This window comes from Populus euphratica, unplaced genomic scaffold (genome assembly GCF_000495115.2).
Source record: "Populus euphratica unplaced genomic scaffold, PopEup_1.0 scaffold183.1, whole genome shotgun sequence".
Taxonomy (NCBI): Eukaryota; Viridiplantae; Streptophyta; class Magnoliopsida; order Malpighiales; family Salicaceae; genus Populus; species Populus euphratica.
The window spans coordinates 1-18240 of NW_011500064.1; the positions used below are offsets into that span (position 1 = coordinate 1).

The 18240-nt window shown below is 31.9% G+C and overlaps 3 protein-coding genes across 5 annotated transcripts in view; 2 read left to right on the forward strand and 1 right to left on the reverse strand.

The window, feature by feature from the left end:
• The first annotated feature begins 6 nt into the window (after positions 1-6).
• On the forward strand, positions 7-1610 carry LOC105108137 (F-box/LRR-repeat protein At3g48880-like). Its single transcript, XM_011002327.1, has 3 exons — positions 7-63; positions 420-768; positions 913-1610. The coding sequence occupies exons 2-3, from the start codon at positions 428-430 to the stop codon at positions 1154-1156; spliced, it is 585 nt and encodes a 194-aa protein (XP_011000629.1). The 5' UTR covers positions 7-63; positions 420-427; the 3' UTR covers positions 1157-1610.
• Positions 1611-5456: 3846 nt separating this feature from the next.
• LOC105108139 (UDP-glycosyltransferase 82A1-like) lies at positions 5457-8612 on the reverse strand. The gene is made up of 2 exons (XM_011002332.1): positions 7881-8612; positions 5457-6417 (listed from the first exon to the last, which is right to left on the reverse strand). Exons 1-2 carry the CDS (start codon positions 8359-8361, stop codon positions 5504-5506), a joined length of 1395 nt encoding a protein of 464 aa, XP_011000634.1. The 5' UTR covers positions 8362-8612; the 3' UTR covers positions 5457-5503.
• The window catches only part of LOC105108138 (60S ribosomal protein L27-3-like), an 18068-nt gene continuing 6188 nt past the window's right edge, over positions 6361-18240 (forward strand). Inside the window, exons 1-2 of one of the 3 annotated variants that reach the window (XM_011002328.1) lie at positions 6361-6372; positions 14172-14180. The gene's annotated coding sequence lies outside the window, so the exon portion shown is untranslated. Of the gene's footprint in view, positions 6373-14171; positions 14181-15718; positions 15729-18240 lie in introns of those variants that run through there. The other 2 variants (XM_011002329.1, XM_011002330.1) reach the window with 2 other exon arrangements.

Sequence of the window (18240 nt, forward strand, 5' to 3'; positions counted from 1 at the left end):
CTCCATCGAGTATACCATCCTTGAATGTCTTCAACTTTGGCCACACAATTCTTGGAATTTCAGGTAATGATCTTGATCTTTCCACTTTTAGCTGATGTTTATAGATTGATTCTGGCTTGTTGAGTATGATCTATGGTTAAACTATCCCCCGTACTTGTTTTGAAAGCAAAATTACCTTCATTTTTCTGTATTTTGACAGTAAGCCTGGACATTCGCATGAGCATAGCTAGTGTATATATATAAATATATGTTGTGTTCAGGTTAACGATCTTAGAAAGAAATGGCATATGAATCTTGATTGTTGGCAATGAAGGAATCAAAGTATTTGATTTGTAGTTTGGATATGTTACTCTTCCAGCCTGCATATCTTTTCCAATCCAACGTTTGAACAATTGCTGAAAAACATTTTCTTTCTGTAGGTATAGAAATGGAAGAAAGAAAGTGGGAGGATTTAGAGTTTTACGGCTTAGTGAATGTGCTGGGAAGGGTAGGCATGAAATCACTTCTATTGGATGTCCCTTTCGTGTGCAAGTCATGGTACAAAGCCAGCCTTGATCCTTCGTGTTGGAAGTATCTTGTTTTCCCTAAAGATTTGGACTCAGAACTGGATTTTACCTTGCTTGATAGATTTAAGGAAAAATATAAAATTGAAAACTGTTCCGTGGATGCATTTACCAAATTTGTTGTTGGTCGTAGCCATGGGAATTGCACTGGTCTTTATCTTCCAAATGGCTGTACAGAAGAAGTTGCAAAGTACGTTGCAGATGAGTAAGTTCTCTTCCCTTTACAAAAACTAACACTAGAATACACAAACACACACAAATATGCTATTGAGAAACTGTCACCTTTTTACATATTCTTAAGAGTGTTTTAAAGTACAAGAAGATGAGAAGTTTTAATGATTCTTTTCAGGTGTCCTGCCTTGATAACTCTGTCATTGCCCTATGATAGTATACGCTGTGAATCATCCATTGTTCCATCCCTCATAGGGAAGTGGGAACATTTGGAGAATTTGTGGCTCGGAAGTTCTGAAAATTTGGTAAATATAATAACCCAAATCAGCCTTGCTGCAATAAATTTTCTGGCCTGCGGATATCATCTGCAATCATTCAGGAAGAAGAGGCATCGGCAATTGTCACTAATCTTCCAAATATAAAGTTCCTGATTCTCAGGGGGGCCCGGATCTATTTCGAGAATCTAGTGATAATATTGCAAGGATGCAAAAACCTTGTACATTTAGATGTACGCGACTGCTTAGGTTTTGACTCCGATGATGAAGCGGTACTGGAGCTCGCTTCGAATATCAAGACATTCAATTGTGAAGGTTCAACGCTGCACGATTACGATGACGGTGTAATTGACCATGACGACCTTGTTTATGATGGTTACATTTCAAATTGAAGATGGTGTTCAGTTACGGGACCGGTGCTGCTCATGATCACCTCTACTATATTTTTGCTGCTTGTGTGCCTGAGGCTTGGATGACATTAGTTTTTTGCATGTGGCATTTGTTGCGTTGTGTGCCTCTATTTTGTGGATGTATATGCTATGATTTACCTGTTTCCTTGAGTTTTCGAATCTTCTTTTTAATATTGCATTTATTAAATTTCTATGAATGCATTCGTAAATTATAACCAAAAAAAAAAAAAAAACCTCCTTCGATAAAATTATTTGTCGTCAAATATAAGTTGTAATTAGGCAGCAAAGAGATTTGGTTTCCATAATAATTGAATCTCCACTCTCTTGTACATATGGCATATTGAAGAAAATAGGGAATACTCGGGGGCGGCTTTGTTGGTTTAATTGCATCTTTTGTGTTTACGATGCAAAAAATTGCATCTTTTGTGTAATATATTAAATTGTGTTTTTTATTGTAGGATTTACTAAAAAAATTAAGTTTGAAATATAATTTTTTAGAAATAGTTTTTATATATTTTTATAATTAAGTTTTGTAAAATTCTTGATTGTTTTTGTATTTCAAAAGTGTTTTAAAAAAAGTTTATCTTTTTTACTTCAAATTAATATTATTCTTGTGTTTTCAAATCATTTCGATGCGTTTATATCAAAAATTATTTTTAAAAACTAAAAAAAATATTTTTATATATTTTTAAATAAAAAATATTAAAAAAAATTGCAACTACACAATTACAAAAAAACTTTATACATATTTTTTGCTGTGTATAAATTTTAATCATAATTTTTACCAAATACATATTTAAATTTAACTAATCACATTTAACTATATTATTTTAAAACTTAATTTTTTTAAATTACAACCATAAAAACAACCTTAAACAAACAAAATCACACTGTACTTCCAGCATATATATTTTAAAGAAATAGGACCGGTCATATTTTATTTAATACAAGATGAAAGTTGTAGAGTGGGTGGGCTACCTTTTTAAAATTAGGCTTGATTAAGACTATTGGATCCTTGATTTCCTAGGGTGCTTTTATCCTTCAATTTCTGCATGGGCTGTTAGCCTCATTTCTGCGAGAGCCATCTCAGTTTCATGGGATCCATCAACTACAAAATTTCGTAGGCTACCAGAAAATCATTGGGACGTGGTTTTGATACTTCCAGATTTTGATAAAATTAGGGTTTTCGAACCCCGCTAATCTTAATTTGTCTATAGTGTAGAGAATATATTATCCCACGCCCATCGAATCCTAAAAACAGTGTGCAAATATACCCACTATCATCCTTGATTTATCGAGACCATGTGGGGCAAATGATCAGGGTTTTACATTTTGAGCTTTTATTGTTTTGTTAATACATATACATAATTTAGATCTTTGACTTTGTCTCAATTAAATAATCTTAACCCACCTATTGTTTTGTCTCAATTAAATATACTTTTGTCTCTTCGTAACTATAATAATTTAGATCTTTGACTTTGTTTTAAGATTTTTTCAATTTTATTCAATGATTTTTTACAATGATCAATGTTTGTGATTTCTAGATGAAAATTTATTGGTTTTCGTATTTTAATTTTCTTAAGATTTGATTTTGTGTAATCTTTAGTGGTGATTTAAAAAAAAAAAAAAACTCTGATTAAATTGACTAGGATATCCAACGGATGAAGGAAGCCCTCTCCTTCCAATTCAACTTGATTTAACTAAATCGGATGCAAGAGTAGGTGATAGTTGCAAGTATTCTGAATCCACTGAGAGTACAGTAAAAACTGGTCGTACGCACTAGCTCGATCGATTAAGAGAGTTGAGCACACCATAGATAAGTAATCAAGCAGACTGAAACAACAGCGAAATTAACCACCTCAGAACACCATGTCAGCTCGTAATTCAAACTCTAACTCCTAGTTCTGCCTGTAAGTACCACATTCCTTAGGGTATGAGAGAGAATGAGGGATCAGTGAGAGAATATCGAGTTTAGAAATCTGAAATTTCTTTATAGAGAGAAGATTTGGGGTTGAGGCTGAATATAGAAAAAAAAAATGGGGTCTTGAAACTATTGAATCGGATTGGTTGACTTCGAGTTCCTTTGCTGGATAAATTCATGGGAAAATATAAACCGGGACGATGTCTTTCCGATGCATTTATCAAAATCACAGTTGGTCGTAGCCATGGAAATTTCACTGCTGTTAGTCTTCCAAGGGACTGTAATACAGAGGTTCTGAGGAACATTGCAACGAGTAGGTTTTCTAACCTAATCAAAATCTTAAACTTGAAAATTGACATTATATTTAATCACTTTTATTCGTAGAAAACAAAATTATCTCAAGGGGTTGGTTTAGAGGTTAAAAAGGTATGTTTCCTTAATTTACTTTTCTGGGTTCAAACCTTCGAGCCAGCAAGCAGCGTTAAGGGTGCGCTCTTGATATTGTCTGGGAGAGAATTTATTCTCGGCTGCTAGTCGAACGATACCCTTAAAAAAGAAAGAAATTATAAAAATTGCTTTTGGACTTAGCATCTGCTTTGATTCTTTTTCTTGAAATTCCAAACTTTTACATGATTTCAAATTTTCTCTTTTAATATCACAATTAACATGCAATTATGTATTGAAATCTGTAATTCGAATATTGCGAAGCATATAGTCGTCAAGGTGATTTCTGAGTTGATTTGTTTTTTCCATGTCTTCTGCCTTCAGAAATTTGGAGAATTTGACACTTGGGAGTTCAAAAAACTTGGAAAATATAATAACGCAAATCAGCCTGGACTGCAAGAAACTTGTTGGCTTACGTGCATCTTGTGGTGCATCTGTAGATATTCAGAACTTCTTGATGATATTACAGGGTTGTAAGGAACCTTGTATACTTTAATGCAAGCAACTGCGTAGGTTATGAGCCTTCTAACAAGATGTAGAACATATGGCAGAGAGTAGAACAGATTGGTATATCAGATTGCAGAGAAAGTTCCAGAAATAAAAGGTTTACTAAATTTAGTGCAGTTGCCATTGGAGTGGCCCTTTCGCCAGATTGTTTCCTAAATTTAGAACTTTCGATTTATGCCTTAATATCAGAATTTATTTACTTTTGGGAATTTTAGTGTTTTTTTCTTATTTCAGTTATTTCTTTCCTAAACAGTTATAATCCTAATCAAATTAGGTTTTGCAGCTTATATAAAGGCTGCCTCCTTTCATTGTAAGGTATTTTTTGAATCAATAAAGAATTTTCTATTCTCTGAACTTGTGAATTCGAGTATATTGCTTCTTTATTCGAAGATTCGAAAGCAGGCGGCACCCTACTTCCTCGTAAGTTTCCGCTACATCACAAATTGTTAGAGCTTTTGCTTCACACATTAGCACACGTTCAAGTGTGAAGGTTCAAGACTTGATGATTTCTCAGACTCTGAAATGGCATGGTTTCAATTCAGTACTTGCCGATAACGAACACGTTGACCTGATTTATTATAAATATATATATATATATATATATATATATATATATTATTTGATTATTAGAATGAAAATATATACAGCATTATTTTATTATATAATTAATAATATTATTTTTATAATAAATCAGGTTAATGAGTTCTTTACCGGCAAGTACTGAATTTAAATTGATCATATAATTAAATAATACACATGTTATTTATGTCATTCATCATGAGTTATAATTTAAAAAAAAAAAACAAAAAAATGAAACTTTGGCCAATAATTCTAAATTTGTTTGTCCCTAGGGGTAAATAAGTCATTTTATTATATAAAAAATATGAAAAAAACAAATATACCCTCCAATAATTTTTAATGACTAATAAAACATTGGAAAAAATAAAAATGTCCTCACAATGTCCAAGGCTTCCATTTTTTCCACCATCCAAAGACAGAAAAATATTTTATTTTTACAATTCATAGTAAACTATTTTATAAATCTATATTGATAAGATTAGAGATATCATCTTCAAAGATATTTTGTGCTACGGTGAAACACCCACATCTTATATATTTTTTGTTAATATATAAAACTGTCTACTATAAATTTGTAATGATGAGATTAGAAAAATCGTCTCCACAATTTCAAGAAAAAAAAACCAACTAAAACTACATTGATAATTCATTAGGATATCCATTTGTTTGCTCCTTGAAGTCATTAACAAAAGTTGTGAGATTTGACATCATTACTACACTGGCTTCTTCTCCCATGGTTATCTCATGCAGCCTCGTTAACTTATCATTCATCGTATGATCTTCCATCACCCTCCTCAAGCCTTGTTCCATTTCTTTTTCCCCAAATCCATTGATCTTTACTCCAATTTTCCATTTCTCGGTAATGTATGCACAGTTCACAAACTGGTCTCCAGCAACTGGATAGCATATAAGGCATTTTTGGCATTGTATTGCTTCCATTGTTGAATTCCATCCACAATGTGTGAGATAGCACATTACAGCCTCGTGTTGCAATACTTTCAGTTGCGGTGCCCATGACACCACTTTGCCTTGCTTTGACTCTCTTTCTATGTATCCAAAAGGTAACCCACCTTGCCAAGTAGGCCCTAACACCCAAATAAAAGGTTGTCCCATTGCTTCAAGTGTCAATGCAAGTTTTTTCACTTTTCCTTCTCCTATTGGGCTAACCCAACTTCCGAATGAAATGTAAAGAACCGAGCTAGGCTTTTGCTTGTCTAGCCATTGCAAGCAACTCATATCTTCTTCCCAGAAGCTAGGGTTTTTAACTAGTGGATGCTTACTCAATGCTCCAACTTGGAAAATGAGTGGTTGGTCCATAGAGTTCTCTAGCAATGCACCATTTTGTGGTTTGTCATGATCAATGCATTCCTCTGGAAAGGAATTCACAAGTAGCCATGAAAGCTTTCTTGATCGATCTAAGGTTCTTGTCCAAAACTCGAACCTTGCTTTCCTTGAAGCTGGAGTTCCAATTAGCCACGGAAGATCTTCAGTAGATAGCAAAGGTTGATTAGGTAGAAAGCATACTGGACCTAGATGTTGAGGACTTCCTGCCAAATGCCAGCAAGCTCTTTAAAAATTTATAGAACGCATGTGCAACCTTACACTTAAACAATATGCCAATTCAGATAAAAACATTGTATTAGAAAACTTATAACAGTAGAATGTACAAATAAACTGACTTCTGCTAGCTTCATGCAAAATAATATATATATTACAAGATAAATAATTAATATGATATAAATAAAATAAAAACTTGACATGTGGATACCCTTTCATCCCTATTAGTGATCCTAGATTCTACAATGGTTCCAAACTTCATTACTTTATGATCTTTGTATAATCCAAGGTTTCAGCTTTAAATTTTGTCCTTAATTACTAATGGATACACCTTCTATAGAATTTGTTCACGTGAAAGCTGACCTAATGGTTTCGTTTTCTTTTAGTTATTGTGAATAAAACAGTGTGCTTTCGTACACTTTGATCTTCCTCTGCATAAAAAATGATGCTCTCAATCATGCAAAGCAATTATGGAAATGTGTACTAATCTCATCATAATTACTCTGCATGATAGTGATCGTTTTAAAATAATTCTTAATTGGTTGACCCGACAAATTTGCTTACTACATGATCTAGGGCATGTGTCTGATTAATTAGTTCTATGGAATAAATTAAGAAAATAGTAAACCATGTTATCGTGAAAGTCCGAACAACATCAGCCTGGTTGGAGGATATACCAATTATTCGTGTTATTGATTCGATTTGATGTCCTTGAATTCAACGATTGTTAGACAAGAGAGTTAAAAGTCGACAAATGCATTGATAAATTAATTACCTCATATTTATTAATATGCTTGACCAGTTCCTGATGAATTTGGCTTGGTTTGTCAGGTGTAAAAAAAATAAATCGTTTAGTTTAATTCAAGTTAACTCAATTATAATTTATTATTTGTATTATTGATTTAATTTAATATTTTTAAATTCATTAAATAAACATTAAAAAATATATAAAATTTAATTTAATTGATAAAATAATTATCAATTTAAAAACTCTACAGGATAAATCAACCTGAAGCTCACCTTACTCTTGGCCATGTTATATTTTTTAAAAATTAACTCAAAGTTCATTATCGATTTCCTACCCAATCAACATGGTTAGCATCTAGTTCGGATTCTTATATAAAAAAAGTTTAAAATTAAATTATTTTTAATTTAAAAAAAATAAAACAACATCACTTTAAATTGATTACGATTAACTCAGTTAACCTACTCAATTTGCAACACAAGTTTTTGTATAGTTTTAATTACTTTGGTTCAAATATTAAAGTACTTCATGCAACAACCAAAAAAAGTGGTTTGTTACTGTAAGAATGCAACTATGGTTATTTTTCTTAAAACCGATAGAAAAGAAATTTCATCTCGATGCTTCAAAATTAACCAAATGATATCATTACTATGTGATGATGATGGTGGGATTTATTTGATCGCAAGAAATGTAAATAAAATCACTTACCGGTTTCAGAAATAAGGCCAGTTCTAACCATGTCAGGTATGGCTGCAATCAACTGGTATGTAGCAAGCATGGCAGGCCAGAATCCAGCCACGGGAACCCCACATCGATGGCCAACTTCAATAGCCCAGGAAGCTAAAAAATCAACAATCATGCACGCCACCACCTCACCATCTTCATTGAATTTCCGAACCAGACCCTCCAAGTGACTTGGCATGTTTATTTCCATAGCTTTCTCATTAGCAAAGAAGTCACGAGGCATGTCTATTTCCACCCCATCTGGTATTGAAATGCATGAAATATTAGACTTCGGATCAATATTTGATATGATCCTACGGTGGATGAATTCGGGGGTGACCATCACCGGCTCGAATCCATGGTCAGGAAAGGCAGAGGCTAGCTTGAGCAAGGGAGAAACATGGCCTTGTGCTGGATATGGAACTAGAATGATTTTGGGTGTTTGTATGCGCTTCATATTTCCCATGCCTCGTAACACTTCTGGGCTCAAAACTAGCTACTCTCTCTTGACCTTTCTTGCATTAGAACCGAAACGCTAGCTCAAATATATAGAGGGAGGGAAAAACTACAGTCAACTAAGCATGTGCCTTAACATGTGTATTTATTTGCATATATGATGAACTCGCCTTTTCCGACAACAATAAAGAAAGAAACCAAAATGGAAATCGAATCATGAATTTTCTTGCGTTATTTTTTAGATAAGAATTTAATTTAATTTTGAAAATCACATGCATGTAATCTAATTAGAAACAAGAAACATGTGTGTACATATAGAAAACTATTAGGTACAATGTCACTACACAAATGGGTCAAAAAAACACATGGCCTCGATACCTTTAGTTCTTTTGGTGCATTAAAAGGAAAGCAAGTGGGTTTATGGGTTCCCCCACAAGCCACAATGTATTTATGATCATGGCATGGCCGGCGGGGTCACTACACGTGACAATTTGTCATGCTCCTTTGTGTAACCTTTTTTGTCATGCTATGAGTGGCCGCTTGATGAACATCACTAGCTCGGCTGTTTTAGCAAGGGGATAGGCTAAGCACCTTAGGTGTCCAACACTTTTTTGTTATATTTTCCTTTTGCTTTACCCTTGCTCTACTATTCCCTTTCGAAATTATTGTTTTTGAAGACGTGTTCCGTCGACTCAGCCTACATTGATTTTTTATTGGTTAAAGATCAGACATACTGATATAAGTTTATAAAAAAATTAATTTCAAAGCTACATTGTTAAGAAATAAAACAAGAATATCGTTTAGATTTTGAGAAGTAAATCCGCTAAGTTAAACTATATGAATTCTAAACTGATTTTTTTTTAATACAATGCTAGAAAAAGGTCGGTTGAATTCCTAGTAAACCCATAAGGTAAGCCATTTTAATAATATATAGTGCTTGAAACTTCATCCATGTCTTGATTTTTAAACTTGGATTACCATTCTCATAATAATCTCTTGAGCTACTATTGTGTTGTTTTCTCCTCCCAATTAATTATTGGGTTTTTTAACCTGGATTTTGCTATGTTATTTGTTTTTATGTCTCTTTATAAATAATGTTTTATTTGTGCTTTTTCAAAAATGCGAATTAATGAGATCCATATTTGATAATTAAAAAAAAAACACTCCCACAGAGAATTCTCGGTAGAAATGGCTACTGTTTCTTTTCTAATTGTAGCGTGGAAAGGTTGTCTGATAATTAAAAATCTCGTGTGCAATTGTACCAATGTATGTTTTATTTCAAGGATTCCACTACACAGCCTATAGGAAGTAAATGAGGTACACATGTTCTTGATTAAGAAATGCGATGGATAAGTTTCATGAGATCTTTCCTTTGATTTAATTAACGTATTTAATTAGATTACAGTCAGATTGCATCTAAAGATATTACATATTATTTATTCTTATTTTTTTCCATCTAGAAGAAAAAAATCAAGAAAATTATACTTAATCTCCATTCTATATGGCTATGGTTTTTTTAATTTAATATTCGATATCAAATTGGAAAATTGTCACACATGATTGACTTTACAGCATTAATCGTATACGATTCCTTGAATTAAGACATAATATTTTGCTTGAAACTATGTGCACTCATGCAAATATATAAATTATGAGGCCCATAGTATAAATTATTTAGACAAATTAATTAGTGAAATTAAGTTAATGAGTTCTGCTCTATATAAATAATCTCTTCTTTTGTTCTCTATACTATAAAATACGTCTTTTATCTGAATTTTTACTCTCATTTTCTGATAATTTCTTTGAATTTAACAGTAAGGTCACAATGACTGAACTTACTGTCTAGCTAGTTAAGCAATTTCGAATTTATTTTCGAGTGGATACCATGCAATGCTTGCGTGTGTGGATTAATCAGTAGATTACATAATTATTAGAACTCATTTTATTGAGTCAATTATAAAATAATATTCTGTCATATTTTTAATAAAACATTTGAATTTTTTTCTAATAGACATCCTTTTGAATTAAAAAAAAATCTTTGAAATTTCCCTATTTAGGTCTCACTAGGATTTAGCTAAGTAAAAAATTAAAATCTATTTATCCTCCTTGTTTTCTATAGTTTGTTACATGTAATACTCTATAAATAAGTTGCTAGGTCAATTATAAAATGATAATGTGTCATTTTTTTTAAATGAAACATTTGATTTTTTTATCTAAAAATATTGTTTTGGACAAAAAAAATTTAAAAAAAATCCTTAAAATTAATCTAATTGAGTCTCACTAGGATTTAGCTAAATGAACAAGGTTTGTTAGGGTTGATAAGGTAAATCTCCAAACCAATTTAAAATAAAACATAGCCTGATATATGTTCTAGATTGATAGGTTACTGAGTCGGCTAGGCTCGGATTAAATAACTATAATAAATTATTCCAATTTCTATCCCTGTTCTATTTCATAATATTTCCATCCTGTCCAGTACTCACATTTACTTACCGATCGAGGGCATGCTCGGTGATAATATAAAATCATTAATTAGTTGTCTGTGTGAGGCTAAAGAATTAAAAAGATAAATACTTTTATTTTTATATCAACTTTGTTTATGATAAACGATTGATTTGCAAGAGATCTGTGAGGAGCTGGCTAAGAAAGAGTAACAAAAGCAAAGTGTTCTAGTATCATTACAACCAAGCTCATTAGCAATTACATGGATATAACTAACTGATTCCAGAGCCTGTAACTAGACAGCAAAGCAATTGCATCGAAAGTGTTCTTCATTCTCCAAGCATGGTCTGCAACCCACTTCATTTTCAAGCCAAGCAATTGCGCTTGAGGAATCCAACTCGATAATCCAATAGACCTAACGTGCATGCTAACGGTGATGAAGCATCTTGCATCTCCATAGCTTTCTGGGTAGAAAGGGCCTTTAGCTTCATCATATCTATATTCCTTTATAATTTATAGGAGAGCAAAAGGTGCCATGAAACCGACCTTCGAGGTCCCCCTGGAACTCCACTAATTCCTAATCGTCGCAGTTTTTAGTGTGAACGTTCTATTTTAGATCAGTAGGGATGGCATGCGCATGCAGTGGGTAGGTTTCGGATAAGTTATCCTCCACTCATCATTGTTCCATGTTACTTAGATTGGGGGGAAGAAACAATTTTTTCCCCTATCAAATTTGGAACAGGTTCGAGGATTCTTCATCAATAAAAAATATATATAATTTTTCATAGTTATAATTAATAGTCAATAATTAAACAATGAGAAAACGATGTTGGATCTAGACAACCATTGAATTTTATGCCATAACTCTTCGTCATATTTAATATAAATTTTCAGAATATAATTCTTTGATAGAATTATATTTTGAAATATCAATTGTTCAAAATATATATATATATAACGAAATACAAATCTATATTGATGTGTATAATTAGGTTTGGATTCCTTTAATTACCCCTATCTCCTTTTGTTTATATTAAATGTGTTTAGAAGCGTGATAGTAGTTATTTTTAAAATTATTTTGTATTTGAAAATATATTAAAATAATTTATTTTTTATTTTAAAAAAATTATTTTTCATATCAAAACATTAAAATGATTTAAAAATACAAAAATAATATTAATTTAAAATAAAAAAATAATTTTTTAAAAATATACTATTAAATCACAAAAACAAGGAGATGTATCCTGCTTAGCATCATAGGTGTTGTAACCCATTTTGGGCCCCCACGAAAATAAAAATAAATAATTAATAATTAATAAAAAAAAAACTAGACAGTGTCATTTCCTTTTCCCAAAACTTAAAGCCTCATGCCCCCGTTGGAGACCTCACCCGGTGTCTCCTTTGCTTCCCATGCGCAACAGAAGGCCCACGCGCAATAGCAAGCCGCTCCTCTTTTGCCTATAGATATTATCCTTAACATTAACACAAGTTAACACAAGAGGGGGTTTTTTTTGTTGGAACAAAAGGGAAGGGGAAACGAAAAGAAAGAGACAATTTTTTAAACGAGAGGGGGAAAAGAGGGGAGGGAAGAGCTTTTGAAAAAGAAAATGAAGAAGAAGAAGAAGAGTGAATAGGAAGGAGGAAGTTTGAATGAAAAGAGAGAGAGAGAGAGAGGAGAGAGAGAAAGCTAAAACAGTAGAGGAGAGAAAAACAGAGATTGGGGTCTTTGCACGGAGAAGAAGAAGAACCGAGCCTCACCCCCTGGACCACCGCCATTCTACCACCCTCGGTGCTACCAACAACAGCACAACCACCGTGCACTGTCAGCAACAGAAGAATAAAACATAAACAGAGGAGAACAGAGTAGAAGAAAAACACAGAAAAAAAAGAAAAAGAAAGGTTGACCACCGTCCACACCACTCCTCAGGCCACCGCCACCAGCACCACCGTCAGCTCATCACCTCAGGTAACTCCCTCCCCCTCATCACTGTTTAGGGTCGTCTTCTTGCGTGCAGAACGTGCACTGTGTACGTTCTGCAAGCAAGAAGATAATTAGCAGTTACTGTGCAAATGCACAGTAACTGCTAATTAATTCACTAGTTACTGTGCACAGTACCATACGGCTGGAACATCAGCCCAGTTACTGTTTGTACCCGGTTACTATTTGTTACGGGCTGGAACATCAGCCCAGCCCACACGGCTGGGCTGAGTCCAGCCCTATAAAAATGGGGCTCATTATATGTTTGGCTGATTTCGGCCTAGTTTCCTTTTGGAGCAGGTCTGGCCCATCCAGAAAATTTTCTTCAAAGAATCTGTGATTTTTGATAATTTTGTTACTGTATTTTGATCAATATCGATTTGTATTTTTATACTGTAAAGATACAAATCCGGTATTAAAATATCAGTTTTTATTAAGTCATAAAAAAAAATATATATATATTTTGTTTTCATGCTTACGGCCTAGTCTCTCCAATATATATATATATATATATTAGCATGCATTTTGGCTTTAATAACCAGTTTATTCAAGCCATGAGAACTAGGCCAATGTTTCAAAAATTCCAAAAAAATTATTTTGTTTTCTTTTAATATCTAGGGTTATGATCTTATACGTAAGATGTATTCTGAAAATTAAATTCTTGTATTTAGGTTAGAGTTACCCGATAAGATAAGGATCTTCTTACCGAGGAGGACTTTTCTTAAACCAAACCAATAGCTAGAAAACATGAAAAAAAAACCTTGGATTTTATCGGACAATAAAACAATACAGCTTACCTTAGGTAGGGCGTATTTGGGGTGCTAATACCTTCCCTTTACGCAACCAGTCCCCGTACCAAATCTCTAAGACCAGTTAGGGTTTCTAGTGACCAAAATACTAGATGGCGACTCTCAATCCATTTTCCACCAACTAAAGACAATATTTTTTTATCCCCTTATATTTACTAGATAGATAGACAATATTTCCGAATAAAGATAGAAAACTCGCCGCGACGCCACACACGTGCGACAATAGGGAAGCATGCTTTGGGTGCTTTATTAAAAAGCAAGAAACAAATAAGGGGTTTGGGTGCTTTATTAAAAAGCAAGAAACAAATAAGGGGGTGTAAAGGTGATATTTATGCCGGCATTATCTACTCTAATAAAAAAACATGGAACCCTATTTTTATTTTTTTTTAATGGTTGATATGAATAGTTAAGGAATTTTTTCTATTTAAAAAAATAATAATGTTCCGAACTTTTCCTTATCATTTTTATTTTTATTTTTAATTTTACCTTTAAATATTATATTGATTTTGAATCGAGATGGCTCATGGCTCATGGCTGAGGCTATGGGTCTGTGAGGGAGAGGATGGTTGCAGAAGATGGAAAATGACAGAGAGAGGGGAGGTGGCTGCGGTTCTGGTCGAAGGAGATGAAGGGAACTGGAGATGGGGAAGAGAAAAGTCTTGGCTGGTTCTCGAGGGGAGCTGGTCTGGAGGCGGACAGATCGGGGGAAAGGAGAATATGGGGGACGGTTGAAAGAGGAAAAGGGACGGTGTGCGGCTGAAGGAAGAGACGGAGGTCTGTGGGCATGGTCGGTTGGTTGAGGGGAGATAGGGAGGTCGGGGGGAAGATGGAGGGACAGAGGGTGGCTGGGAAAGCTGGGACCGGGAATGGGGGTATGGAGAGGAAGGGTGAAAAGGTTTAGCTGGTATGGGGAAACTTTTAAAATCTTTTCCTCCCGTGTGTTGTTTGAATTCTTATTTATAGATAAAACATTTTTACTTTTCAAATATTAGTCACTTAACTTTTCTATTTAAAAAAATTTTTTTTGAATTTTTTAAAAAAAATAATATCAATATCAATTTAATAAGAAATATCAATTATTTTAAAAAATAAAGCATCAAAAGTTAAACACATTTAAAAAGATAAAATTTAAAATTTTTTAAAACAACGTTGAAAATGCTAAAAATAATTTAAATGTATCAAGAATATATATTTTTGGATTTTTTTTATTTTATTTTTTCTAAAAATTTATTATAATTATGTCAAAATTAGGTAGCAACAATCTTTGTAATTTATTTTAATTTTTTTGTATAAAATTATCAGTCTCAAATAAATATTCATTTAGAGTGTCTATTAGTAAAAAATAGTATTTTTAATAAAAAATAAAATTATTAAATTTAATAGAGTTTATGATCTAAGTTATAGATTTAAAGGGCTAAGTCATGAACTCATGATCGATCTAATATATCTCCATCTTAATATTAAAAAACAATATCATCTTATATTTTTTATAAAGTCAAGACATATTTTTTATCAATCATCTTATTTGTTTTTTTATCCCGTCAAGTTAACTAGATCTTATCAAAGCGACTCTGATATAGATTATTTTGAAAATCAACTTAAATAAGAAATCAAATTTAAAAATTTTAATATTGATTTATTAAGTTTGGTTTAATAATAATATCAAATAATTCTATATGATCTAAATATTATTTTATATTTAAGAAAATAATAATTTGACCCAGTATAGTATGTTTCAGTAAACTTCTTATAATCAAATAAAAAAACTATAAAGTATGTAATATTTTTATTGTGCATAAAAGTATTGTTAATTCTCCCACAAATTAATGTGGATCGAAATGGTGATTTTTTCAAAACTTTTAATTTTATTTTTAAACTTTTTCTTTGCATAATTAAACCTTTGAACCCAAAATAATATTTAATTACATGTTTTTTAATGAAAGGTTGAATTGAAATACAAGGGGCTAGAGTAAAAAAAAACATGGGTAGCAAAGTTGGTGCTTTCAAATTTATTTATAAAATACATTTTAATTAGTCCTTTATTTTTTTTTAATATGATTGGTCCCTTTAATTTTTAAAAAATATATTTTGAAATCATATTTTATTTTTCTAATTTTTTAGTTTTTTTCTATGCAAGAAGAGAAAGTAGTTACCAGTTTCAACAAATAAAAAGAAAGTTTTATATTAGTGATAATTCTTACTATTAAATTAAAGTTTTTTTGGATTTAATAGATTGATAGGTTGTTTTTTTAGTGTTTTAAAAGTGTTAAAAAGTGTTTACAGGTATGTTTATGGTTAAAATAAATTTAAAAATAGGTATATTCATCCCTTTAAAACAGAAAAAAAATAGCAGTCCAGGTACACAGGCCTGGGATTTAAGGCATATTTTCTTTATTTATTTTTTGTTATTGTTGTTTTATTTTTATTATATTATTAAGTTAATTAAAATTGAATTTAATTATTGAATTTATCTCATTTCTTTAAAAATATAATTATCTCTTATATTTTTTTAATTAAAAAAATAATCCAGCACACGGTACGTGTACGGGGTCAGTAATCTGGTATAACATGTATCGAATTCTTACTGGTCGTTATAGCTAGCCTGTGTGGTCTTTAGGCACTGTCCAATGGGGAGGGGGTATTAATTGAATTCACGGGCTCATTTTAAGTGGATTCAAATGTAGTTGGTTAGCTGGGCCAATTTGATGTTTCGAGTGTTATGTCACTTTGCCCTCTCGAGGCCATCCTCCCCAAGCAACCTCTCGAAAGTTATTGGTCCATGTTGGCATTTCTTCGCTACCCTAAAACAATACCTTTGGAAAAAAACAAATAATGAGTTCTAATTCACAATCATTTTATTATCTAGTTTTTAATTTTTAACTGATTGAATTTTTTTATATTAAAATAATAGTTATGAATAATTATTGACCCGTGAAAAAGATAGAAAAATAAGATATAATATGCAATATACAATGCATTACAGATATATAATCATTATATATCAACTAGGTTATTTATTAGGTTTTTTCTCCATTTTCTCTCATCTTCTAAGTTCATAACTCGAAGAAGCTTGTTTGAATTTTGTAACCCAAGAGAAATAAAAAGAAGGAAACTTGAAAGGGAAGGAAAAAAACTATAGCACAACAAATTTAGAGTGATTTTGTTTTTAATTCAGAATTATTCACCACACCAACAACACTAGTTCCTTGTATTCTGAACCAAAAACAAGTAACTACTATAAAGTTATACCTTTAGATAGGAAATGTTAAAAAATAATTTAAGTTATTTTTTAAAATGTTACTTAATAATTTAAATTATTGATTTAAATTAGTTTTTTAACAAATATTTTAAATCACTTATTAGGATCTCATTTAATAGTTTAAATTATTATATTGAAATGATATCAGAGTCTTGATGACCAAGCGATGATGAGTTCGAATCTCATCATCCTTGTTTATTTAATAAAAATTAAGTATAAAATAAAATGAGTCTATATAAGTTTTAATTTTAAAAACTTTTACTTAAAAAAATCTGTTAAAAAATAATTTAAATTACCTTTTAAAACTTCATTTAATGTCAAATAATCATTTTAACCTAAAAATTTAAATTATTAGGTAAGGTTCTAAAATATGATTTATATTATTCTCTAATACACTCTCTTAAATTAAAGGCCTTTGAGCTTGAAACTTTTATATATTCATATTATCTTTTGTTTAATTATTATCAAATAAATGAGGATTGTAAGATTTAAACTCTTGATAGGCTTGATACTTGTATATATTCATATTATCTTTTGTTTAATTATTATCAAATAAATAAGAATTGTAAAATTTAAACTCATGATCGTTTGATTATCAAAACTTTGATATTATATCCACTCTAATACTATATCCAAATTTTTTTTAAGGTTTTAGATAAAATTATAAAATATATTTTATATTATTTTAATATTTAATAATTTAAATTATTAAATTAAAATAATTCCTTTACACTCCGGTAACTATCCTACAGGCTTTGGAACTTTCGAGGAAGCAGCAAAGTTGATTTTTGACTGCAGCTAATGTAGCTGCCCGAGAGACTGGAAGCACAAAACTTACGCATTCCTTTTTATGCAGTAAATTTGCCTTTTTCATGTCAATATCACCTGCTTGTCCCTTCTCTAGTCTTGTCTTGTTAATTTAAGGGTTTCTTTGTGCCGGGGTGTTCAAGTAATGGAAGCTCGGAATTCTGAATGATTCCCGTATATATATATTTTTTTTAATTTACTTGGGATGTCCGGGTCAGCTTGCGTGCACCCCGACTAATCCCCACGACCCACTGAATACCCTGCAAATCTAGTAGGCATGTAAGGCACCACGAGGGTCACAAACATGCACGCCAGGGCTCGAACCCAGATACAGTAAAAGGAAACAAGCCTCTTTTACCGCTAGGCTAAGCACTGATTTGCGATTCCCGTATATTTTTCGTTCGCCGGGACTTGGGAGTATTCAACCTGTATGTTACTCTTCTGCTCACCTCTCCTTTTTTCCTCTTCTTTTCTCTGCTATAGATCTGGAAGTTGGATACTGTAGTTTACGTGCTTTTTTTAACATTTTCTTTCCTTTTTAGGGACTTTTTTTTATCTGAATATTCTTTTAATATATATATATATATATATATA